At 43.6% G+C, this 25,709-nt stretch overlaps 2 protein-coding genes across 2 annotated transcripts in view; one reads left to right on the plus strand and one right to left on the minus strand.

The window, feature by feature from the left end:
- The first annotated feature begins 754 nt into the window (after positions 1-754).
- Positions 755-9,789, plus strand: SRPRB (SRP receptor subunit beta). The gene is made up of 7 exons (XM_083616325.1): positions 755-1,043; positions 2,621-2,715; positions 3,576-3,653; positions 3,992-4,074; positions 4,891-5,027; positions 6,083-6,137; positions 7,754-9,789. Exons 1-7 carry the CDS (start codon positions 770-772, stop codon positions 7,968-7,970), a joined length of 939 nt encoding a protein of 312 aa, XP_083472451.1. The 5' UTR covers positions 755-769; the 3' UTR covers positions 7,971-9,789.
- A 7,112-nt stretch (positions 9,790-16,901) lies between these two features.
- Positions 16,902-25,709, minus strand: part of RAB6B (RAB6B, member RAS oncogene family) — a 56,038-nt gene continuing 47,230 nt past the window's right edge. Inside the window, exons 7-8 of the mRNA XM_083616324.1 lie at positions 25,324-25,390; positions 16,902-21,015 (exon numbers count right to left, since the gene is read on the minus strand). Of these exons, the coding sequence (XP_083472450.1) occupies positions 20,951-21,015; positions 25,324-25,390 (132 nt within the window). The 3' untranslated portion in view covers positions 16,902-20,950. The remainder of the gene's footprint in view (positions 21,016-25,323; positions 25,391-25,709) is intronic.

Consider the following 25,709-nt stretch of genomic DNA (forward strand, 5'->3'; position numbering starts at 1 on the left):
TTTTGGTTGGGGGGGTCAGAACCTCATATTTGTAATGATTTACAGGGGGGAGGCAACTGCAACCCCTTCACCCCCACTTGGCTACGTCCATGCTTTTTGCTGGCTTTACATCTGCCCACTAGGGATAAATGGGTCCTGTTTTGTAGCCCCCCCAAAGCTCATGCTTACAATAACACCAATGGCGCTTAACCAGGGCTGGATTTAAGTTTGATAAGGTCCTAAGCTACTGAAGGTAATGGGGCCCTTTCTATGTCCAGCTGTCCTTTGTCAACAACCAATTGTCACTGTTTTTTGTGTTGAATATATGCAATGTAGTAATTTATGGACCTGATAGGTATCTAAAGCCATTTGCACATGTTGCCATGCAACCAGTCCAGGCAGAATGTAGGCACCCTATATACAGAAATGAGCAAACCAGTGATATTTTAGGGAGCAGCCTAGCAGGTGGAGCTCATTACATCATACGAGCCTACACAACACAAAACATTGTTACTGTATGCAGGTTTTATTTTATTTTTTATCTTATATTTTGGAAATGTACATCCAGTTTCCCCCCCCTTTTGGGGGGGCCCCTAAGAGAGTGGGGCCCTAAGCTATAGCTTGTTTAGCTTATACGTATATCCGGCACTGCGGCTTAACGTGCAGCGATATCCTTTTGGGGGTCTACGGACCCGCCGCCTCCAACGCTCTCCTCTTCCCTTCGCCTGCAGAACGAGCCGTGTTAGTGTGCACTCGCTGGGGCGGGGGTGGGCAACAAACTACAACTCCCATGAAGCACCTGGGCCACCGAAGCGCGCGTCCCAGCAGTCGCTGCGCGCGCTGGCCGGAAGGAGACGAGTCTCGGGAAGGACACGTCGTCACCGCGCCGCGCGTAGCTCGTGGGAGGCGAAAGCGGTTGGAGATGGACGCGGTGGAGGTGACAGCCGCGCGCGAAGGGTCGCCTTCTCCTGAGGATGCTCCGCTGCAGCCCCAGGACTTGGCGAGGGCCCAGCTGCTCGTCTCGGTGGCCGTGGCCCTGCTCGTGCTCCTCGCCTCGTGTCTCCGTGAGTGCCGGCCTTCTTTCGGTGGCAGGGAAGGCGAGCGCCACTGCCTGCGGGGGGAAGAGCTGCCTGGTCGCCCCGCCAGCCAGCCAGCCTCCCAGTCAGGCTCTGTGCCTTTAAGAGCCGCGTGGCAGGCAGAAGTTAGTCAGGTGTAGCTTTCCGCATGGCTGCAGCTTCACGCTGGGAAAAGGCGCCTGCTGAGGAGCTGCCTGTCCTGCAGTTCGTATTAAAGACACCGAGCCTCTTAGGGATCCGAGATCGTCTTCTTTCGTAGGAATTGCGCCTCCTCCGTAAGAAGACTCTTAACGCAGAATGCAGTGGTTCTTATTTCCAAAGAACTGCAGTTCATTTGCATGTTATAGAACCGAAATTTAAAAGTCTGGACTGGAGTTGTAACATTTAGTGTCACAGTTATTATTAGCTGGCATTTCTGCCGTGTTTTAGTGTGTTCTAAAGGCTCTACGGCATTGCGTTCCTGTAGGCCTTACTTAACAACAATCCCGTCAAGGGGGTTAATATTATTATGATCCTCATGTTGCTAAAGTGGGGCTGAAGATGTGTGAGACAGGTGGGCTGTGACTTGCATAAGCCCCCAGGGAGGGTTCATAGCAGAGGCAAGTTTCAAACTGGGGGGTTGTTAGTGTGCCCTTTCTTGCCATGCCAGATAGAGGAGGAGGAGTTGGGCAGGGGTGTGCGTGTGGCTTTTATAAAATTTTGTAAGTTCTCACGGGGCTTATACTGGTTGGAAGTTTAATACAAATGTTTACAATAAGTAAGTTAGTTAAGCAGGGCAATTACCATCCTGGAGCTGGGACAGCAATCAGGCCTGATGTCAGTGAGTGACAGCTGTGGGGCCAGTAGGTGATCCACTAGATCTCAAGCTGCCTTATGGTAGGATGACTGAATTCTGTGGCAGCAGAGTGGCCCTGGGATCACCCTCCACATAGAGGCCAGTAAGGCAAAATCCAAGGCGCCTCAAGCTTGGTGCAATTGGTGGGGGGGGGTTGGCCTGTAGTTGTAGTCCCTCTCCCTTTCAGCTCCCCTTCAGCTGGTCCCAACCAGGGCACATGTGCTGTGATCATCTTTAATGTGCTATGCCTGAAATCACATCCTTTATAAATCAGACGATAATGAATTTGCCCATGTTTTCTGTCATGACAAATCAGGTGCATCTTTGCTATATTGTATACTACCAAGGTTGTAGTGTAAACACAGTTACCAGACAGTAGGCCCCATTGAACATAGTGGGGCTTACTTTTGAGTAAAACTATAGAAGCTGGGCTGATACAAAGAAAGATGGTAGAAATAGATAAAGGCAAACTTTACTGTGAGGTGTAATGTTATTTGTGTGGATGTATAAATGTGTTTGGCTGTTCTGAGAAATGAATTTCCTATATAGGAGAAATGTATACATCATTATGACCCCAAAATGTTTGCATCCTTTTTGTACAAAACTTGAAGCAGCATTAAGACTTAATTGGAGGAGGCATGTATTAAATAGCTTGTTTTAATGGTAGAAAATTAAGTTGCCTTGGGTATAAGCCTAAATACACTCCTCTAAGTTTTATCCTTCTTTCTAGTGATTTGGATATTTGTGCGGACCAGAAAGAGCAGTCGGAGAGCAGTGCTTCTGGTGGGTCTGTGTGACTCAGGGAAAACTCTTCTGTTTGTTAGGGTATGTGAATTCCTGTTTCAGTTTCTTTTGGACAGTTTCTCAGACCTATACAGTGTTGTCATGTTCCCGTTCTTTTTAATAAAGGAGAACTCCTTAGGTTGTTCCCTCTTGTTTTCAAAGCTGTCTGAGATGTAAGGTATGAAAAAATTAAATGTTTTCTGATTAAGTTTTTTGGCACTTCATTTTGTAAAGTAAAGTAGAAGCATGGAGTACTAACTTACACTGTTAAATTAGTTGTTAATGTAGCTCAGTAAGGTAAAGGGACCCCTGACCATTAGGTCCAGTCGCGGACGACTCTGGGGTTGCAGCGCTCATCTCGCTTTACTGGCTGAGGGAGCCGGCGTTTGTCCGCAGACAGCTTCCGGGTCATGTGGCCAGCATGACTAAGCCGCTTCTGGCCGTTTACCTTCCCGCCAGAGCGGTACCTATTTATCTACTTGCACTATGACGTGCTTTCGAATTGCTAGGTTGGCAGGAGCAGGGACCGAGCAACGGGAGCTCACCCCATCATGGGGATTCGAACTGCCAACCTTCTGATCGGTAAGCCCTAGGCTCAGTGGTTTAGACCACAGCGCCACCCGCGTCCCATAGCTCAGTAGTAGGGAGCATATATGAGATGCAGATATATTTGTAAAAAAATGTTTTGTCAAAGGTATCAGGGTATTTGTCAGGGTATCTACTGATATATTCTGTTTCAGATTAGTTTTGTTGGATTAAATGGTTAGATTAAGATTCAAGGGACTATTTTTTTAAAAAATAAAAATGGCTCTTTCCAACTTTCTGCTGTGGTTTAGACTATAGTCAAATCATTTTAATTAGTCTGTGAATATTTCACTTTCTCTTTCTTTTATTTTTCTTAGCTATTAACAGGCAATTTCCGAAATACACAGACTTCTATAACTGATAGCTCTGCCTTGTACAGAGTAAATAATGACAAGGTAAGAAGATGTAATGTTTTGTGTTCTGTCATGTTCCTAGAAATTGCATATAAAGTCATCAGGGCACATTCTTAAGAGGATATGATGCAGCAACCTTTCTAAAGCTGAATACAAAATTAAATAAATCGGTTTATAACATTTATGTGAAAGACTATAAATATTTATATGAAAATGGTGCATTAAATATTTGGAACAAATAGAGATTGATAATGATTTAAACACAAGTAAGAGCATATGGATCCAAGCAGAATACAGTAGACTGATTGTTACCCTCAGGCTAAAAGAATCATGTCTCCCTCATTAAATGTTCATCAAAATATTTACTGCTTCTCCTACAGAGAACAAATGTGACATTGATTGACCTTCCAGGCCATGAGAGCTTGCGTCTTCAGTTCTTGGATAGGTTCAAGGCTGCAGCTAGGTATGTATTGGAGGAATGGATATTTGTACATTCAGGTTGTAGCCAAAAAGAGCTTTGATGGTGGTGTGCTGTATGCATTTGCTGTAATTAAACCTGGGCACCTATGGGTTGGCGGAGAATACTTGAGTCGCTACGTCTCCACTGTTCTTCCACAACCTGTATTTAGGTGCATGGTAGCTTTGGGGTCAGTTTTTCAAGTCTAGCTAGTCACACAGTCTGCAAGTGCTGGAGACTACTTGGGTGAACTGCTGAGAGTGTAACATCCGTGTATTCTCTTTTTGCTAAAGTTGGTGAGAACGTGTCGAAATAGAATTGGGTAGGAGACAAACAGCAAAAATAGAAACAAAATTTAGAAAGAAAGGAGACGAACTGAGATGGGGCAAAGAGGGTAAAATAAAGAGGCAGCAAAAATGTGGGGCTACAGACATGGTGCGGTGAGTGAAAATGTATTGTGAAATGACTTTGATATATTCTGTGGGAAACTATTCAGAGAGGCCTGCAATGGGGTAGAGAAATTGGTGCTTTCAGGACATTGTTAAAGAATACACTGAATGAAAATTGTGCCTCAATTGTTTTCCCATGGATAATGTGCTAGTGTGGCCCTTGTGAGTTAGCAATAATGTAAAAGCAGCCCTTGAAGTAATTTTGAATCTTTCATCCCAGTACAGACAGTATCAAAGCTTGTGCTCAGAGCAGAATTCCAGGGCTGCTTGCATGCAGTTAAACGTTCCATGGAGGCCATCTATTCACCGATGCTGCTAGCTGTAGAACTATGTCATACGAGACCATGCATAGCGTACTCTTTTTATTCCGCAGGGCAATTGTATTCGTTGTGGATAGTGTAGCATTCCAGCGGGAGATGAAAGATGTGGCTGAATTCCTGTACCAGCTCCTGATTGACAACGTAGTGCTGAAAAATGCACCTCCCCTGCTAATAGCCTGCAACAAGCAAGGTAGTGCATGTCTGTTTGGAATAAAAATCATGACTGTTGGTAGATTTTTACAGCAATTGGCATTTTTCCATGTCCTTTTTCTTTCCTAAGACATGGAGTATCTGTACATGTTTCTTTTATATGCCATCCAAATGAAACTATTGTACATTACATTGGATAAATAACCAGGCTGCGCTATAAAAAAACCTCTATAGCCTGTAATCATACAGCAGAGACATCCTTTTACTTGCTGTTCCCAATCCCTGTTGTAATAGAATATAGCATTTATATTTGTTCAGTTGATTGTGACTGTGATAGGAGGTGACCATTTCATAGTCTGTTTATGAAGCAGTCCTGTCATTACATATTCCTCAACTTCAGAGGCCAACCTGGCTGTGCCAGGACCTACAGCTTTCCTTCTGGCAATAACCAGGAAGAGAGCCTTTGTGTTGGTGCCCATATTCTGGAATGGTCTCTTCCCCCAAATAAGCCATGGTACCAATACTATTACAGTTTCAGCATAATCTGAAACTTTTTGATTTGCCTTGGCTTTTGCTGGTTCTTGATGCCTGTCATCAAGAGTTTTAATTCATTTGGATTTTAATTTAATTTTAATGTAATATTTTATTATATATTTGTATAGAACTATCAAATTAGTGCAGTTTTGAATTCTACTCGAAGAACTGAACCGTGGCATCAACTTGTAATTTTATGAATATGAGGTGTGACTGCTCTCAAATTAAGGAAAAAGAATGGATTGTGAGAGTGCATGATAGTTTTTACTGCCATGTGTTTTCTTGCTTAACCTGCTCGCTTTCAGTGACTTTTTGCTGACAAGGATTTTAAAAAGGTAGTTCCATTCTTTTCCTTGGAGCCTTCAGTTGTCTCTCACTCTGTCAGTTTCCCTTTATATAACTGCCAGTGAGGCCTTTGTACAATGCACTTAGGAATTCCCAGTAGCAAAAAACCAACAACAACAAAAAACCCTGTAGCAAAATTGCAGGCTCCTTTTGTGGGTGAAATATTCAGTGCCAAATAACCCAAGGTCTTCCTTCCTTCCTTCCTTCCTTCCTTAGATGTTACAATGGCAAAATCTTCCAAACTCATACAACAGCAGCTGGAGAGAGAACTGTAAGTTGAAAGGATTGGTTTGTCAAATCTCATTCATGTGTACGTTGTATTGTCCAGAATTCTTGACTGCATCTGACATTACATCTGTCAGAGCTACCCTAGGTCCCAGCTCACAAAGGACCAACGCTGCTTCGTTGTTAAGTACAAAAGTCTTTATTGAAGTTCAGTTTCACTTCCAAAGCCGCAGCGCGCAGCTCTACGTCTCAACCGTTAGACCGCTGATGCTCCGTCTGAGTCTCCTCCCCCTTGACACCAATTTAAGATTCTAGCCTTGCTCCACCTTTTCCGCTGCTCTTTCCTCCTCTGGGTCCGCCTGCCCGCCGGGGTCTCGCCCTTTCTAGCCTCCTCTGACGCTGATTCCCCTGAGCCCTCTCCCTCCCTCCTGCGGGCTTTAGGAGCTGGCTCCCCATCCGGGTCTCCTGCTGTCCCGCGTGCCTGCACATTTGAACTTGGCGCGCGCGCCCGGCCAGCAGCTTTCCTCCTGACCGTTTCACTGCTGCTGTCACTGCTTCCCCCTTCAGGGGGGCTAGCTGCAACTGACCTCCTTTCCGTTCCTCCACTCTCCGATGGAGGCGTGGTCAGCCCTGACTCCCTCTCTGGAGGAGACGCTGGCCCTGACACATGTGACTCCTCCCCCCCACTACGCTCTGGTGGGGAAACTGGTCCCGATCCTCCACTGCTGTTTTGGGGTTCCCCTCTGGCTCCTTGTCTCTGGTGCGTCCCCCCTGGGACCCCCCTTGCCCTGACCATCGGCACCCCCTTCTGGGAATCTTCTGATTCGCTGGAGAAGCTCATGGAATCTCTCGGGCCACTGTCATACTCCCCTACGCTGCCCTCGGATTCTTCCCCTTCGCTCTCCAATTCCTCTCTCCCCATTGCTCCTGCTCCTGATTCCCTGACAACATCTCATACTTATTATCCCCATAAGCTTCACAGTTCATTGCAAAAGGATGATAGGAAGGAACACAGAGCCAATAATTTGCCATGAGAAATGAAATGTATACTAAGGACAGTTCTGACCATAGTTTCCAAACTGTTCAGATGCCTGAAGTGGCGGGGAGGGGATTGCTGAACGGTGACGTAGAAATCAGTTTAGTCAAATCAGTTCACGTGTATCACATATTTTTGAAATACTGCCATGATTCAGACATCTCACTAATAATTAGTCAGGTAACAGATTGCTTCCAGTTCCTCTCCTGTGTCCAGCAGGTGGCAGTAATATAACTTGGGTTGGTCGGTTTTAAATGCGATCCTGAAAATACATTTTCATCTTTAATTGACTTGGATTCTACCTCTTAAAAGGGTGTAGGGCATTACACTGGGGGGGGGGGAGAGTTCTCCCAGTCCCACAGGCCAATTTCGCCCAATCCTGCTGTATCTCCCCCTCTTTACCAATTCACTGCATATGGTTTGCATTTTAGAAACTGAATGGTATAAAAAATACAAACTATATTATCAGATTATTCAGTGTGATAAAATAGAGCACCCCCAGAAAGAAGAATGTTGTCGTTGCCAGTTTAAAGTGGATATCTCTAAATAAGTGGGTTGTACATGTTAGCCTTGGCTTTCACAGTCTTTTTTTGTTTTTCTAAAGTTAATTTTCTCTTCTCCAACAGCAATACCTTACGAGTGACCCTCTCAGCTGCCCCAAGCACATTGGAAAGCACAGGCTCTGGATCTGCCTCCCAGCTTGGGAAGAAGGGCAAGGAGTTTGACTTCTCCCAACTGCCCATGAAAGTGGAATTTATTGAATGCAGTGCCAGAGGAGGCAAGGGAGAGGAGGGTAGTGCTGATATTGAAGACCTGGAAAAATGGCTAGGAAAAATTGCCTGAACCTGGGAAGGTAGCAAAGGCAACCGCTGGGAAAATGGTATGAATTGGAATGAAGTCTAATGCATTGCCAGGAACAGCCGGGATGGGGTGAAAGTAGCACATGGAACTGCAATAAGGGCAAATTCATTCTGTGTTCTGCTCTGTTGTGGGCCATCTCTGCTTACCCTGTAGCAACCCATTCATTGTTACAGAATGCTCTGCTGGGATAACAGGGATCCTTCAGCAAAGTGCAGCCCCCTTTGCGCTTTCCGTTCTCACTCCCTGCAGCAGTTTTCCCTGCTTCATCTTAATGAGAGAGTCTTTAAACGAGGATTCTATCTTTGGATGAAAGTTGCAAGATACTGTGGAGTTATTTCAAACTATCATTCCAGGACTGTAATTTCTCCACTTCTGGGTTGCCTTCATATTCTCACCTGAGATGCTTGTGAATACCCACTTGCCCATTCACACTTTTTTTGCTTGTCCCTTTCATTACCTGGGAAACATTACAATATTCAGGAGTGAATGGAACCTGCTCTTCTTATAGCATTGTGTTTGTGAAGGAAAGGTTTGTGAAGGTTGCTAGTTAGATGCATCAGCAGGGGAGGACACTGCTTGCAATGCCTAGAATTGCTGTTCTCCTCCTAGGTTTGGGCATTGTGTTGTTTCTGCGAATAATTGTTACTGAATAATTGTCGCACAAAGCCAGAAAACTCAAGTAGCCGTGGAAAATATTTTGGGTTCTACTTCCAAATAGTTTTTTTCCACTCAGGGAGGACTGAAATGTGATGTGCTACATTTTGCTTGATTGGTATTACAGTGTTCGAAATGTGTTTCTGATGAACTACTCCCTATTCTTTGGCTGATCTGGCTGCGTCTTTCCCTTTTTAGATCTGGCAATCACTAAAGTAACCTTCTGCATAAACTTCACACCAAGGGAGTTTGAGTGCGTAGCTTTTCAGTTCTGGATATGTTATCCATGGGTGGACTGAAGCCTTCCCACAGTGCCCTAAGACCTGTCAGTATCTCAAGTATTGGGAAATATGTCTGACAAAAGAATTTTAACTATCCTGTGATATGTTAGGACAATTGTCAGAACTGCATAGCTGTGCTTGACTACTAAGCCAGGGATAGCGGTTCTAAATAATGTCCATGTGTAATAATGTGATTTGCTTTTTAACGTATATTTTTAAAATAAAAGAAAGATGCTCAGGGTACCATGCCACAAACAGGGATGGGATGCCTGCATAAAATCTGAAAAGATTTTTACAGCTTATGAATTTTATATCCCAGCAGTGAACACTGTTGTTTCAATGGGATATGTGTGTCTATAACTGTCTAAATCCCACCCAACTACTGCTTCTGGATGCTTGTTTACTATATTCCCGTAGACATATGCCTATTCCTGCGGTGAATTTGCTGTAAAAACACTTCCATACTGTTTGTAACAGCCCTAATGTTTTAAGTGCATCTTGTATATTCATTGTTAGCGGCTCAGCCGTCATCATGGCGTGCTCCAAATTGTGGATTGTATTGGAAATTGGTTTCATACTTGTGTGCAACTGAGTTTGGGACATTTGGACATGAAACAGCAGGATCCTGTCTGAAATCTGAGCTCTAGAATGGTGTTGGTATTGAGTTCTCTTGCTTTGACCCTTACAACCCTCTTGCCAAGTCGATCCAGTAGTAAGAAATTCAGACCATGTACTGTGCTTGTCATTATGCCCATGGCTAAAGTTGCTGTCATGTATGTATTGGATTCAAGAACTGCAAAGATGGAGGAATCCATCTCTTTTAAATTATTCTCTACTGATACCTGTAAATAAAGATGTTTGACTAACTTTTGGCTGGAATTTCTCTACTGCAGCTCTGCTATCCCTTGTCATTGTCATGAATATTTTCTTCAAAATAAGACAGTGAAGCAATGCATTTACACTGTTCTGGTTCACTGAAGTGAGTTCATTTTCAAACACAGGATTTTGTGTTTGTGACTCTTGTACAAAATGTTTATATGCTTAGAAGAAATCCTAATTCATGTCTCAGTAACAATTTTTTTTACACAGACTGTAACAGTAGCTGTGTTGACTTACAACAAAAATTCTGAAATTGATGTTAGGGCATTATCTGTCACAAAATAACTTCAGGCTAGAAGGTAAATAAAGCTGGCTGAGTCTGTGGGATGGGACTCATCCATTGTTTATATGGTGGTATGGGGAACATGATTGGATACAATCCAAAATAAGCTTATTGACTCATGGAGAGCTTTGTCCAAGGGTGAGAGAGACTATTAATTTCTTTTCCACATGCCACCAAAATACCACTACACAAAAGCCCGTCCTCTCCTCTTTCTCCACAACACCAGCTAATCCCGCATCACCACTGAGGAACATTGCCATAACATGTTAATTCCTAGCTCTCTTTGGAAGAAGTCTTGCAGTGGAGAGGAATGCAAGAGTGTGGAGAAATAGCTCACGCACTGCCACCGCCCCAGGAGTCAAAGGAAATTGTTATTGACTTGGAATACACCCATGGTTTGTTGAAAGTCCATATCGTTCAGCAGGTAAGTTGAAGGATTGTAACAAGAAGAAAAAGAGGAATCTTAAGTTCTATGCAGAGTTCTATGCAGTTGTCCTTAGCTGTTTGCTGTATTTGGGAGCTTGTGACCAAGACTTACAAACAGACTTTTGTGAAGGAAGAGACTGCAGAGAGTGAGCTTGTGTTTTGAATTAAGGCTAGTTGCTTGTCTGAGCTGAGGCTTGCTTATGGGTTTGTATTTCTGTGGGTGTGCACATGGTCTAAGATGGAGCAGCTACTTCTGAGAGGAATCCAGGCTAAAGGAGGAAGTGAGTTGGGAGAAGGGGTTGGCAGCCACCAGCAGTTCTGCTTAACTGTTTGCAATCTCTGGGAGCTTGTGACCTCGCATTCGCAAGGGTGGTTAGCAAGAGAGTTTGAGGGGGAGGCCTGGAGTGCTCTCTCACAGTATACAGTGGTACCTTTGGTTACGAACTTAATTCGTATCGGAGGTCCGTTCTTAACCTGAAACCGTTCTTAACCTGAGGTACCACTTTAGTTAATGGGGCCTCCCACTACCGCCATGCTGCTGCTGCGTGATTTCTGTTCTCCTCCTGGGGCAAAGTTCTTAATCTGAGGTACTACTTCTGGGTTAGTGGAGTCTGTAACCTGAAGTGTTTGTAACCCGAGGTGTTTGTAACCTGAGGTACCACTGTATGTAGACTCCAGAGACATGGATGGCAAAGGAGCTGCTGTGGTGTTCTGCAACACCTGTGCCACATTTGTCTTCCTGCCTGAGAATATGTGGAACTACACCTGCAGCAAGTGCAAGCTGGTTGTCTTGCTGGAAGAGAAGGTACAGCAACTTGAGGCCTGCTTATCCACTATTATCTGCTGTTTGCCACACAGCTCCACGCAAGTTGATTATAAGGTGTGCAACATTAATGTCCCCATTCTGGCCTCACATAGGAAATGCATTTATTGAAACTGTTGAAGCAGATGCAGAAGAGAAGACAATTCTTAACCCAAACAGCCACTCCCCCCCCCCAATGGCTGGCCCAGTATATTTTGCTGTGTGAGGGGCCCACCTCCTATGTTTAGAATCCAGTTGGACTAGTGGTTGAATATTAAACACTGGTGATAGAATAGCTTCTTTCACTGCACCTAAGGCAGCAGACATCTTGGCTGCAGTTTCCACCGACTTTAAAACTCGAGTTTTGTTGGTGAATTTCTACAAGCTTTTGTGCACAGGAAGCTGTTGTCGTGAGTTTCCAGTTCATCTTTATTGTAGCAGTTTATAACGCTTTGTAGCCTCTGGAGAAAACTCCAAGGATGGAACTGAAGAGATAAAAAACTCTGTTATTCACTGTGACGTTCCTACACTTCATGCAATTTATTGTGCATGTTAAAATTCAGTGGTAAAGTCGTAACTCTGCTCCCTGGGGTTTTTTGGTTTGTGTGTGTGTTATAATACAGTATTTCTGCTGAATAATTTTTCATTTAAAATGGAAACAACAGATTGAAGCCAAACTTGTACGTACACCCTCTTGTAATCAATGTGAAAAGTTAGTTCTGACTCCAGTGGGACTAGGGTGCAACCCCAAATAGCTAATATGTACCCATGTGACAGGATAAAGCCATATTCACAAACAGCTATAGAAGTAATTTGCTCAAGCATGTGGAACAACTTTGTAAGATACAAAAGTGGTCATGCAGTTCTGATGAGGTCATTCAAAGTCCATCTGACATTGCAGATGGCTATTATCAACCTGTCAAGGTCTATAGTAAAATGTGTGGAGATCTTGCTGACATAATAGGAAGCCTGCTGTCTGATCTTCCATTGCCCATCATTGCTTAATAGTACAGCTTGCTGTTTGTGGCTGTTGGGCTAGGGCTCATTATATCATCTCCCCTTTTATGGAAAAAAGAACTTGATGCAATAGATTTTGATGAGATTCCTCAGGGGCCTCCCCTGCCACCAGCCCCATTTTGGCAACACTTGAATAATTCTTAGTGGTACTTTTTAAGATATCACACTCGCATTGTATAAATGTTGTCTGTAAGCACTTTGGATCAGGGCCTGCTTGCGTATGGAACTCAGTAAATCATTATTATTATTTATTGAATTTATATACTGCCCTATACCCAGAGGTCACAGGGCGGTTCTACATATAATATAGATGGCACTGTACAAATGAGCACTTAACTTTTAAAATGTTATAGTGGCAAGATTATATGTTAACAACAACAGGAAAAGCCCAGTGCTATATAAAAATGTGTTATTGAAATTATCTCTCTTTTTTAAGCTGGATATGTTCATCCACTCATTTTGAAGATTTCTCTTTTTCTCCATAGCTGACCATGGTTTCTTTTGTACAACAACAAAATGACACGGTTTTGGAGATGTGAAGCTTAACGGATTTGAAGCTTTTGGTGATGGCTTTGAGAAAAATGACCTGTTTGAACAGTAAGAAAATTTGTGCTGCTGAAAAACAATTTTTTTAAAAAAATGGCACTAGTGCATGTAAGGGGAATGATCTAATGATTACTGTGACTTATGGTTGAGTTCAATTACAGCCCAGATTCCTTTGGCAACTATTCCCTTGGGGCTGTGCCCCCTCCCTTTAGTCTTGGCTGTCTACAGCTAGTGCTTGTTCTCTGGATTGCCAATTAGTTCAGCGGAGGACCCTCCCCTGTGTGATCTTTGCAGATTGCTCACGAGACTGCTATAGTAGCTGTTCCTTGACAGCCCTTCATCCCAGCCAGCCTTTATTAGTTCTGCCTTCTGGTTTAATCTCTTCAATTAACTTGAGTGGGTGAGGGTGGAGAGGAGAGGAGAGGAGGGAACGGAAGCTCCACTACACTTTTGAGAACTTCCCAGTGCTTCATCCATATGTGTAAATCACTCGGTGTAAACGCAACAATTTTTACACATGTTGGATTATCACATGGAACTTATGTGGTTCCTACATAGCCCATAATGTGTGCTGCTCTCTGCAAGAAGCCAAAGTATCTGGGTGTACCCACACACTGCAACTGATGATAAACTCTACTGGTTCATAAATTCCGCTTTATATCCTGTATGTATTTATCTTTTCCTAGCAGCGTGTGCCATTAGTTTGGCCTGCCTTCTGTTTAAAATGTAGTTTAGCAAGAATAACTAAATGCAAGAGATGAGGAATCTGTGTCCTTCTGGATGTTGTTGGATTACAGCTCTCGTCATCCCTGACCATTGGCTGTAAAGACTGGGGCAGATGCGAGTGATACATCAGCAATATCTGTAGGGCTGAAGGTCTGCCATCTGTGTTTTCTGATATTAGCACAACTGAAGCAGTATGGGCAAACAGTACATAAAACACTGTGCTAATGGTGTTGCTTTGCATCCATACTCTGAGATAGTCTTTGGACCAAACATCTTGGGATGCTGTTCACGTAATTAGCTATTGCACATGGGAGATTTTTAAAGTAATTAACAGCTGTGTGTGGAGGGGGCAGTCAATAATGACACCATAATATGAATTGGGGAAAAGAGAGAGTAGTATTTTCGTCATGTGTCCCACCAGGGCAAGGATTTCTGTTTGCACAGAGGGATTTTCCCTCCTCCTCCTTCCTCATTTATCCCATGTACCCTCCTCAAATCTATTCTAGGGGGTTGGGGAAACTCCAGAACAGATTTAGGGACTATGCAGGGGTGGGGAGGAAGAGGGGGGAACAAAAAGCCAGGCAGGAAGGGGGAATAAAAACTAGATAAAGTTTGAAACTTTATCTGCAACTAGATAAAGGTGGTGTCAGGTGTGCCTCCCTAGGGAGAGTGTTCCACAATGGGGATGCATCACTGAAAAGGTCCATTTTCTTGTTGCCACCCTCTGAACCTCTTGTTCAGGGGTCAGCAACCTTTTTCAGCGTCCCTCAGACCATGTGGTGGGCCGGACTATAATTTGAAAAAAAATATGAACAGATTCCTACGTCCCACAAGTAACCCAGAGATACATTTTAAATAAAAGGACACATTCTACTCATATAAAAACATGCTGATTCCCGGACTGTCCGTGGGCCGGATTGAGAAGGCGATTGGGCCACATCCGGCCGACGGGCCTTAGGTTGCCTACCCCTGCTCTTGTTTGCCAAGAAAGAATTCATTTCATGCAGTTCTCATGTTTTCTTGCTCGTCTTTTGGATATCTGCCAATTGCTCTTGCCAGTTTGATAGGGGTTCTTGCCTCATAGCCTTCTGTTGCATGACGGCAAGAACCCCAATATTCACCTGGAAAAATGCTTCTTGGATGTATGTTTAGCTTTCTCTTACACTGAACTTCATGGGCATATGATACAATGCTAAAACTTATTAGGTGGCCAGATGTTCAAATGCATGATCAGGTACATAGAGTGTTCTTACTTCTTTTGTGCTGTGCTGTGTTGAGTCCATGATAGTATTATTCAATTTATGAGTTGCCTAATAAAAATGCTCTTAGGCAACGGATACATTCTATCTCCTTCTCTTCCTGAATCCTATCCAAAAATAAACCTTTTAAAATTAGACACACAGGGTTCTGATGGATAGGATAAGCTCTGGATCTCTGCTCCTAGTGTTCACTTTTGAAAAGGAGAACCTGAGTAAGCCCCTCTATCCAGCACAGAGTCTGTTGCTTTGAGAGAAAACAGTGGCGGGCATATTTGTAAACATGGCTAGCTGGAGTAGGCCCAAGACATTTTGGCACCTGGGGTGGACCCCAAAATGGCTTCTCCCTCCATGTCAGGGAAAGAAGGGGTAAGGGAAGCTATACATCAGGAACAAGGGGGAAGAAAGAATGACATCGGGATCTGCTGCCCCAATGGCTCATGCCGCCTAAAGCGGATTACCTCACTTGCCCCATTGGGTGTGCTGGCCTTGTGGCTACCACTGAAACAGAAATAGGTTCTTGAGTTATACACTGTCTCAGTTCATCACAGAATAGCTCTTAGAGTCCCTGTTTTGGAACAGAGAGTGCTGCTGTAAACTTGTCCTGCTTATGGTCTTCCCATGGACATTGGTTGGCCGCTGTGAGAATAGAATGCTGGACTAGATGGGCTTTTAGTTTGATCCAGCAGTGCTATTCTTCCTTTCTCATGTATGAGGGTCTGTACAGAGCAGCCCTCCCAAACCTGGTGATTGCCAGATACTTTAGACTATAACCTTAGCCAGAGACTACACCGGCCATCTTTTCTGAATCCCCACCCCATCCCTAATAATTGGTGATTGATTGGATTTCTGATTGTGCATACTGCTCCAAAAAGCCCGGAGAAGTATAATTGTCTGCATTAAGTGGAAGAAACGGTCAGTAAAAGACATGTATGTTGGGTTTCAGAAGGTCTTTTGCAAGAATAATGGAATTCTAAGCAGGAAATGATAATGAAGAGGAGCCCGCCATTAGTTATTGTCATGAGAAATGTACATGTGTCTGGGTAGCCAGTGTAACTGCAGAGTGCAGATGCTCCTTTAATGTTTCTTCTGAAACTTAGGAGAGATATAGGGAATGCTTACAGTAACTGGAGTTGCGATGATGTGCTTAGGTGGAATTTCCCCATAAAATACAGCCACTGAAAAATTCTAGCCACGAGACCATGTTTGAGAATAAGACAGTTTATTGTTAATTGGACTAACATGCTAAGTTCTGGTTTATTTTTGTTTCGTTTTTATACAGTTTTATGGAAAGTTGACGTGGCAGCCAATATCCTCCACCAAGCTACCGAGAAACTGAAAGACTCTGCCCTAAACTGCCTGCAGCCGCTCAAGAATGGGTATGATGTTTCAGTACAGAAAATGGAAGAAAGATGGAGAAAACGAAAAGGGACTTCTCAGGTGATAACCCACAAGTTTGGGCTTAAGAATGCTATGAAGGCTAAGCTGTTTGATCATTATCCAAGTTTGTCTCTGGGTAGATTGTGTGCCTGTTCCTCCAGTGCCAGGCTTCTTTTTAATTAGGTAGGGTAAGAAAATGGTACTCATATTCTAGAACATGACATTTATTTTCTTAATATACAGTGAGGGGCAACGGGTGAGCTCCTAATTGGTAGCTCATGTGGCACAAAAGAACAGATTGGCAATTCATGTGGGATCAGCATGTTGGGAGATGGGTGCCTTGTCTATCAGTGCCTGAAGGAGGGCAGGCGGCTTTAAAGGGTCTTTGGATATGCTTCAAGATGGGAGCATATGTGTTAGAAGTTTAAACCTTCAGTTATGATAATGCATATAGTACTGCATTTTATTCTCTTTATACATAGTCCTCTCCTTGGTTTCCTACTTATGAATGGCACTCTCTCTGGCTCTGAACAAAGCAAAACTGCTAGACTGGGGTCTTGTGTGGGGATTTTAGTTAAGGGCACTGCTGCTGCTATTATTTGTGCATCTTTATTTTAGATCTTATTGTGATTTGTGTGGAAATTGTTCAGTTTGGTTGTGTACTATTCTTGAGGATTACTTTTGTAATTTTTTTTTATGTCATAAGCTGCCTTGAGCATGGTTTTTACTGTGGAAAGGAAGAGTACAAATAAATGTGTGCAAAATGGATTTTCTCAATTTTCCCCCATGTGTCCAGTTTAAAGTTCCCTCTTTGCATAGTGGGGAGCACTGCTCAGACTGAAGGAATCATTTCAAAAAATGCATGTTAACTCTCAGTTATGCTGGTGCTGGAACCTGCTGCTTGCTCACCTGGAGCTAGTCTATTCAGCCAGTTGATCTGGCCTGGTGACGGTTAGGGAGTCAAAATGAGGCTAGTTACATCCTTGCAAGCCAAAACACAAAGCTCAATGTCTGCTTGATGAATTCGCCTGTCAAAAGAATGGAAACTTGTGATGAACGAACTTTGAACTTGGGTGTGGCCGTCTGTGCCACGACTGCTGTCTAGTTGTAGCCTTGCATGTGCTTGAAAGAGATTAAAATTGTACTAAAGTAGCTTGCTTGTTTGCATCCAATTTGTATTCTCTTCTGGTCAGCTGAGCTCTTGGAAGTAAACCATACCAATTATCTCCAACAGAACTCTGTCTGTGGTATTGTATTGGCATTTGTTGAGGTTTGGGACTTTCCAACATTTACTGTTACTTAAAAGCTGTCTTTATGTTGCCTACAATGGTTTTTGCAAACCTTTGTAGGGCAGTATTTCCACAGTCCAGTTGTTTCCTTTTATTTTCTTTCCTCTTCATGTGAAACAGTCTGTCTACTCAGTTTCTTTTCACATGGTGCTAACAGTAAAAATCTCTATGCCTCCTGCCCCATCCCATCCTCTTCAGTTTCAGCTTTAGTTTCCAGTGGAAGCTACTGGCATGCATGCAGAGCACATATCCTCAGACTGCAGCAATCACCTACATTAGAAGTTAAAGCCATTGGATGAGGACCTTCTGATCCCTTCAGTTTGTGACTTCAACACAGGGTGCTCACAAATGTCTTTTGTGAGCCCTTTTGTTCCAAGGTATTTAGACTTCTGATCCTTTGTGAAATCATCAGCTTTCTCATCCGTGTGTTATTGTCACAAATGTTATGGCATACTACATATAACCAAAACTTCGATTTTAAAAAATATGTTTTGGGGAGGCTTTTGGGGTATATGTATTTGAGACTTTGCCAGTGCCAATAATATTTAAGATATCTTGGACACTTAACCTATGATTATTCTTTCTGAAGCTTAAGTTCATTGGAAACCAATAGTCTCAGTGAAGTCTCTGGTTTTTCACTGATAAGAACTGCCTATGGTGGTTAGGAAGGGGGAAACTTATGTTTCTATTTGCTTGCATTTGACAAATGGATGCTGTCATTTAGTTATTGTTCTGCTCACTGTTTTGTGCAAATGCTCATCCATTTGCAAGCCCCACTTTAAACACTGGATTTGTTTGCTTAGTAGAAGCAGTCGGCTATGTTCCATTCAATTAAATCTAACACTTTCACATTTCTGGATCAGTATCTTGCTTTGGACCTCCTCGTGACCTTTTTCTAAGTGTAAGCCAGGCTTTTGCCTCCTTTTGGTTACCGAATTCAAGATAATCAGCTCACTTACCTTATATGCCTGACTTACTTAGCATTGATTTTCCCCCAACACACTTTCAGTTCATCTAGTTTCACCCTTTGCAAAGTGCTCTCTTATGTTCTCATGAAGTACCCCTGCAGAAGGAACATCTGATGGATGGCAATCTTTCAAATCAAATCTGCCCCTGAGGATTCCCACCCCCTTCCTCAAAATGTCACTTTAGGATCATTTCACATGATTTAACTGTGAAACGCACCAAGGCTCAACACTTTTCAAGCTCTTTGAGTGAGGCAGCGATGCGTTGAGGATGGCATTAGATGCAAATAGGTAGAATAATGCTTCTATGATGATTGAGGCAAAAAACAAAACTGAGAAGGCAGGAAGTCTTGAAAGGATGATGGGAAAGGTAAGAAGGGAGAATTGAGGAGAAAACAGCAGAGAAGCTAATACGTTAATGGAGAATGGAGTTGAGAAAGAAGGAACAGTTGATCACTTGTTCTGGCTGCAGGCTACAATTAGACAAACTAGAAGGGCACATGGGTGCTAGTGCTTCTCTATGGCTACTCATGAGCAAAAGAGACCTCCGAAGTGTGTGCTGGTAAGCATGTGAGGGGGTGGTGGTGGTGGTTGTTGTTTTGCAGCACAGGAATGGCACAAAAGTAGCACTATTCCACAGAGGAAAAGATAACACCATATTAATTCAGTTATCACATAGTGGTGATCACCGTGACATTTCCTGTAATGTAGGCTAAAAGTTGAACTAGAAAACATCTTGGAACCTTTCACTGACTGAAATGACCATGAGTTAACATGAGACCTCATGACAGCCACTTTCTCTGGAGTAATGCCAGAATATGACTACATGCGCTATCACACATTGATTGACAACATCTGGAGATACATCTCCGTGCATTTTTTTTTGTAGCTTCACATGTATCTTGAGTTTAATTTATTGAAGACATGACAAATCACACTTTTCCCCAACAATAACAAAAACCTTCTAGACCCACACACTGCACCAACTGTAATTTTCCACAACTGTTGTTGGTTGCAAAGTTATAACAGTGGGAGAAACCAAGCATCTATATTGTGCATGGGTGTGTAGACATACACCTTCACACAGCTGTGTGTGTGTCAATGTATGTTTTATATCAATATAAAACATGCATACACATGTTACAAAAATTAAATACATTATCTATCGTATCTTTGTTGCCAAGGCAATCTTCTTTTCTACAGAGACAGGCTCTTTTGCTCTTTGTTCACTCATGCAGAAGTTATCATCACTCATAATAATGATCAACCACCATGAATAGTACAGTTGGCTAAAAGTGAGGTGACCCCCAAGGGATTACCTTTTGAAGTTACAGTAATTGACAGTTTCTGATTCAATCTTGGCCATCATTTTGAGTTGCTTCCTTAAAGAAATCTACTTGTAACAATAAGCTTAGAGGGAGCCTTTGGATAACTTTATTTTATTCTGCCATATTTCCCCCCTCCCCCCCTTTTTTGGCAAAACCATCTGAGTGTTTTCTTCTTCAATCCAATGTTAGCTACAGATCAGCAGCTATCATTGGCTGAGGTGGCCTTTTCGGGAAGTAAAGGCTACTGCTGGGCCCAACCATCCATATACACAGCAATGCCATTGGTTTCACATACACGCCATAGTATATGTGTGTGGTGGCTTATGCTAGCTAGTGTGATGTTTAAAAAGTTGACATACATAGGCTACGCGACACAAGTGAAGGTCTTAAAAACAAGTATCCCACCCACAGAAGTGCTAAAAAAGTAACGTCTCTCATGGTATAGTAAAATATAGCATGATGCATGATCGTAAGCTGTGCATGCGCAATAGATCCTTATGCATCTGGGAACTATGGAGGTGCACTGCCACTGTCATGAATAACATTTCTCTAGTTGTAGCTCTCTCTCCCACCTTTTCATGGCCATCTAGTCAGCTGTTACATTGCACACCGGTGGTTGCATGCTTTGCTGGCCTCTCATTGGAGTGTGAATGGCACAGTTAGTGTTCAGTCAACTAATTGGGGGCTAGTTTACTTCAAGGATATGTCTACCATTTATGTCAAACACTGAAACTAGCCAGCCTGTATAATCTTGGGGTTTTCTCTGTAAGTTTACAAATATACAATTTAAAAAAAAGTACCCAAAAAAGGATATTAAGTCCCCATGGCTGAGAGTTGTATACACACAATTAAAGTGTCTTGTTTAAAATTCTGAATTGTTTTGGCATTTTTAATAAAGTACAATATATTACAACTAAACCAAAAAAAGAAAGAAAAGAAAATAGAACCAGTGGTTGAATCACATAGTCTGATCCTTGCCACCCACCCCCTCCCTTTCCTAGAGAGACACAGAGAGAAAAGAAATCCTCCCCATTGAATAACTCAATTCATATTATTAGGAAGCTAACCAATAGGAAGCAACACAACAAGCGTGTGGTGTCAAATGGAGCTGACGAATCCTGCGCTTTGCATTAACAAGAGCACCCGCCTTCACTGGGTGGTGGTTCCTGTGGTTTGTCCAATTTAATGTCAATCACTGCAGAAAAGGGTTAAGGGAGATAACAGGTTTATGCTATTGAGGGAAGTGCATCATTCCCAGAGTGTCAACAAGGTAACGCAACTTACCAAGGTGTCTTTACCAACAGCAGCAAGCAAGTCAGCTGGCAACATAAATGCCCATCAAAGCTGGTTAAATGCCATATCATAACAAGATCTAAGTGCATGATATACAGGTACCCAAAACCTGTAGAGAACCCAAGAGGATGGTACATGTCAGGGAACTGCCATCAGAACTAGAGGAGGCGGCGAGGCTCCACAGCGATGCTGGAGAGGGGCCAAGCAGGGAGAGAGGCAGGTCTCCGGCTGGGGAAGAAAATCAGCGCAACACCAGGGATAGAGGGGGGCCGATGGGGGAAGCAGAGAGGAGGCTCCAGGACTCTTCGCAGGAGACCAGCGAGGAGAGCACAGGTCCTCCGCTGCCCACACCCACCCTGCGCAGAAGACTTCCGCGCAGGGAAAGTAGGCGGCGACTTGGCGTCAAAGAACTTCTTTGCTGGAAGAGGTTCAAGAAACGCCCATTGACGGATTCTGCCAGCGACTGAACAGCCACGGAGTGGATGGCTGTCCAGAGAGAAACGGTTTAACCAGGCAACCTAGCCTAGAGCGGCGGTAACTTACGCACAAGCAACCCCTAAAGCCAATACAGCACACAAATACCGTTTTCACACGACATGTCCTCCTTGCCGCCATCTAACACAGTAATTAAAATGGTCACCTGCAGTCACTTGGTTCCCACTCCAGACCATGAGTCCTGTGACTGGTTTCTGTAGGATGAGATTGGGAATTGACTTTGTAGCCAAGTTTTTTTCCACCTATATCTCCTGCCTCTCCTCCTCTTGCTGTGAATGAGGTATTAGCTAAAAGTCGGTATAAGTGAACAGCCAAAGAACATGGGCTGTTTCCAACACTGCGGCTTTGCTGGTGCAACAGAGCTTCCTCTCCCTCTCCAACATCTCTCCCCCCCGCACCAATGCCCTCAAAATCAGTTTGTAGGGAGGGGGGTTGTTGGTGGACCATCCAGAGCTGATCTTGAGGGTACATGGGGAGCAGAGGAAACAGAAGCCTGGTTGCTCCAGCAGCAGAACGCCCTCGCAGTGGAGTGTGGAATACAACCCCATTATTTCTTCCAACAAAGCTCTCACTTCAGGCAACGTTAAAAAATCACAGTAAGGAGGTGCTCCCACAAGTGAGCAAGTAACTTAAGCAGGCAAATACCCAAGCCAAAAAATGTACTGCAATATTTGTGTGACTGTGCATTGTATAAACCTTCATGCTGTCTTGTCTGTCGCTTGACAAGCAACTTAAAGAATCGGGATGAATTCCTGCCTCTTGGAGCAGAGGCTTTAGCTCTTGGGACTCAGAGAGATGACATCACACCTCTGTCTTCCTTAACCAGCCACAGACTGGTTTCTCCCTCTTTACGCAGCAAGGGCCGAGCCCAGGCTGTGCTCTCTGCATGTGGCGCTGACATATGTAATCTATATCAAACTCGGCGCAGGCCCCCAGGGGAGATGACCTTTCCCAAGCACAAAAGGCAGCAATTAGGGGAGAAGAGCTGCTGTCAGTCACATCCAGACACTCTCTCTCTTCCGCCACAGTGGTTCGCAGGCGCCATGTCATTTCCCCTTTCCAGACATGCACTCGCTGCTACCGCTGCCGCATGTGCCCTCTGGGGCAATCAGGAGAGAAGGAAAAGCAAGGCTCAGCAGTTGGAAGAGGATCGGTTTCTACAACCAGCAAAATAAAGTAGCGCCAGCTTTTCCTTGGCCTAGATACTTCAGGTTGCAGGAGGTTGTATCTTTGAAGTATTTTTTTAAAAAAACATATATTTTAAAAATATCTCTCTCCTGAATATATGAATTGCATGAGAATATGGATCAAGCCATTGGCCCACCTAGTCCAGCATCCTGTTTATGCAGTGGCCAACCAGATGACTGTGGGATCTAAGTGCAACTGGTATTCAGAGGCATTCCTGTTTCCGCCTGTGGAGGGACAGCACAGCTTCCATCATGGCTAGTAGCTTTGGCTCTCCTTCTCCTCCATGCTCTAGGCATCAAGTCTAGGCTGAACTCTTCCTCCCTGTTGTGGTTTATGGGAATGGAGTTTTTTTTGCTATAAGTGTTCAGATATGAGAGTTTCTCCATTCCCTCCTCACCAAGAGTGAGATTGTTCGGTCCCTAACTGCAGCTTGTCTAAATTGGCCTGGGAAGAGGGAAAGGGCCATAGCTCAGTGGTAAAGCATCTGCCTTGCATGCAGAAGGCCCCAGGTTCAATTCTTGCCATCTCCACGTAGGAGTCTCTCCTGTTTGAAACCCTGGAAAGACCCTGCCAGGAAGCTGGGAAGACCAATGGTCTCAGTATAAGGTTGATAAGACTACGGATATTCTCTAGTCTTTGGCTGCACATATCTTTCTGCTGTGATGTCTTGTGTTTGCCGCTACCTGAATTTAGGGATACCTAAAGGGATACCTAAAGGGGGACGCGGTGGCGCTGTGGTCTAAACCACTGAGCCTAGGGCTTGCCGATCAGAAGGTCGGCGGTTTGAATCCCTGCGACAGGGTGAGCTCCCGTTGTTGGGTCCCTGCTCCTGCCCACCTAGCAGTTCGAAAACACGTCAAAGTCCAAGCAGATAAATAGGTACCACTCTGGTGGGAAGGTAAACGGAGTTTCCGTGTGCTGCTCTGGTTCGCCAGAAGCGGCTTAGTCATGCTGGCCACATGACCCGGAAGCTGCCTGCGGACAAATACCAGCTCCCTCGGCCTATAGAGCGAGATGAGCGTGCAATCCCAGAGTTTAAAGGGGGTATATAGGCAGTTTTGTGTTTAAATTATCTGTCATGTAAGCTGCATAGAGAACCTTCCCACATGTGAAATCTCACTCACACAGGTTGCTCAAAAGTGTGTGTGTGTGGGGGGGAACTCATCATCCCATATCCTGAGGAAAAGAGCCTAGTGCAGAATGTGAAAGAAGCTCTTACATTTTTTAAAAAAATCTACTTACCAGGTTTGTGTTATCATTGGAAATAAATAAAAAAATGTAGGAAATGGTTAAGATTATGAAATTTACAAATTAGTGAGAACGATAAGCACACAAACATTCTTCTTGATTTGGGGCCCTTCAAAATGATTGATGGCCATTAACAAGGGGACCAGTGTGAGAACCAAGGAAGCGTAATTCACATCTACCAGCAAATGGCAACAGATTAAATGAGAACCCAGGAGCAAGCACAGAGCAGTCTATTGGATGCAAAATAAGGTGCTTTTTTTTAGCTCTTTTAAAATGAAGTTGATGTCATCACTCAGCCTCTGTTTCTGGGCCTCATTGGGACTCTCATCAAGATCATTTCTAAATCACACCGTTAGCAGTGAAAAATGGCTATTCAGGGCAGAAGAGATAATTCTGCGGGCCTCCTGCATAACCTATGCAAGGGAACATCTGGGGACATGGCATGAGCTGTCATTGTTTGGCAAACATTCCCTGTGTAACCATTATTCTTTATTTCCTGCCAGCTTCAGAGGCAGAGGAAGCCATTACTGCTGTGTTTAATTTAGAAACCATGAACTTCTCTGTAATAAATAACACTTAATTGGACCATATTCATTAGTACTGCTCTATGCTGATGCTTTCCTTTTGTGTGCTCATTCCATAATTGGAGAATGGGGATTCTGGGTTTAGTTTAACAAGGCCATTTGTGTCTTGAAGAACTATCGCAACAGGAAGGAAATAACTGGTGGGTTCTTGCATTTGACCTCGGACATTCTTCTAGGGCAAGGCTGAGAAGTCATTTAGACACAATGTGAAGTAGTGATGGGACATGGCTTGCATAATCCCAGCTTTTCCCAATAGGGAAAAACAAGCAAGGCAATCTGAACTATTTCCCTCACTGATGAAGATTTTCTGAAAACATGCAACTCTCATTAGAGTGGACATTAAAGGGATAAGGAGCTATGCATGCAGTTTTGATTTGTGTACACATTTTTGTAAGTGACTTCTAATCTAATGCACGTCAGTATGTTATTTTTATTAGTATATTCATTTTTGTGCACCTTTCCCCCTAATATATGCATTTTTTGTAAACATTGGTTGGGGAACTGCATTGGAAAATTCAGATAAGGGCAAAATTTGAAGGATGGCTGTGTTTTCTGGTTCTGACATTGTTTCGGAATTTGATAGATTTGGCTTCAAATGGGAACTGAACCAAACTTTTCCCCCAATCCCCTACCTGTAAGATTTCGAATGGGAATGGTTGCTTGAGGAACAATGATTGTTAATCAAGAAAGGATACTCCCTTCTTTGCTCTTCTCTTGGACACTCTCCATCCCTGGCAGAGCAGAGGCGACGCGTCGGAAGAGCTAAAGCAGCGTGCAGAGTGTACAGCAACAAAGGCAGGCAGAAGGATGGGTGAGGGAGCAAGAGCATAAATCATTAGTACTTTCTAGTTTACATCCAATGTGCAACTGAGAACAGTAGCAAAAATAGTTACGGTATGTGTGACATGAGTTAAGTAAGCCCCAAGCTTTCTTCCATTTATACATCTGCCCAAGCGAACCAGACCTGGAGCTACTCGGACTGGTTACTATCAGTAGAAAGGGGAAGCTGTTCCCTTGTGCCTCTGAAAACAATGGTTGCTGTGATGTATAATTCCAACTTCCAGCCATGTGAAACAGGATG

The sequence above is a fragment of the Podarcis filfolensis genome (genome assembly GCF_964270895.1).
Source record: "Podarcis filfolensis genome assembly, chromosome: 5".
In the NCBI taxonomy this organism is placed as follows: Eukaryota; Metazoa; Chordata; class Lepidosauria; order Squamata; family Lacertidae; genus Podarcis; species Podarcis filfolensis.

Coding starts and splice junctions, on each gene's coding strand:
- SRPRB (XM_083616325.1), top strand. CDS start 770: ATGAAGCACCTGGGCCACCGAAGCGCGCGTCCCAGCAGTCGCTGCGCG. Junction 1,044..2,620: donor GCTCCTCGCCTCGTGTCTCC/GTGAGTGCCGGC, acceptor CCTTCTTTCTAG/TGATTTGGATATTTGTGCGG. Junction 3,654..3,991: donor ACAGAGTAAATAATGACAAG/GTAAGAAGATGT, acceptor CTTCTCCTACAG/AGAACAAATGTGACATTGAT.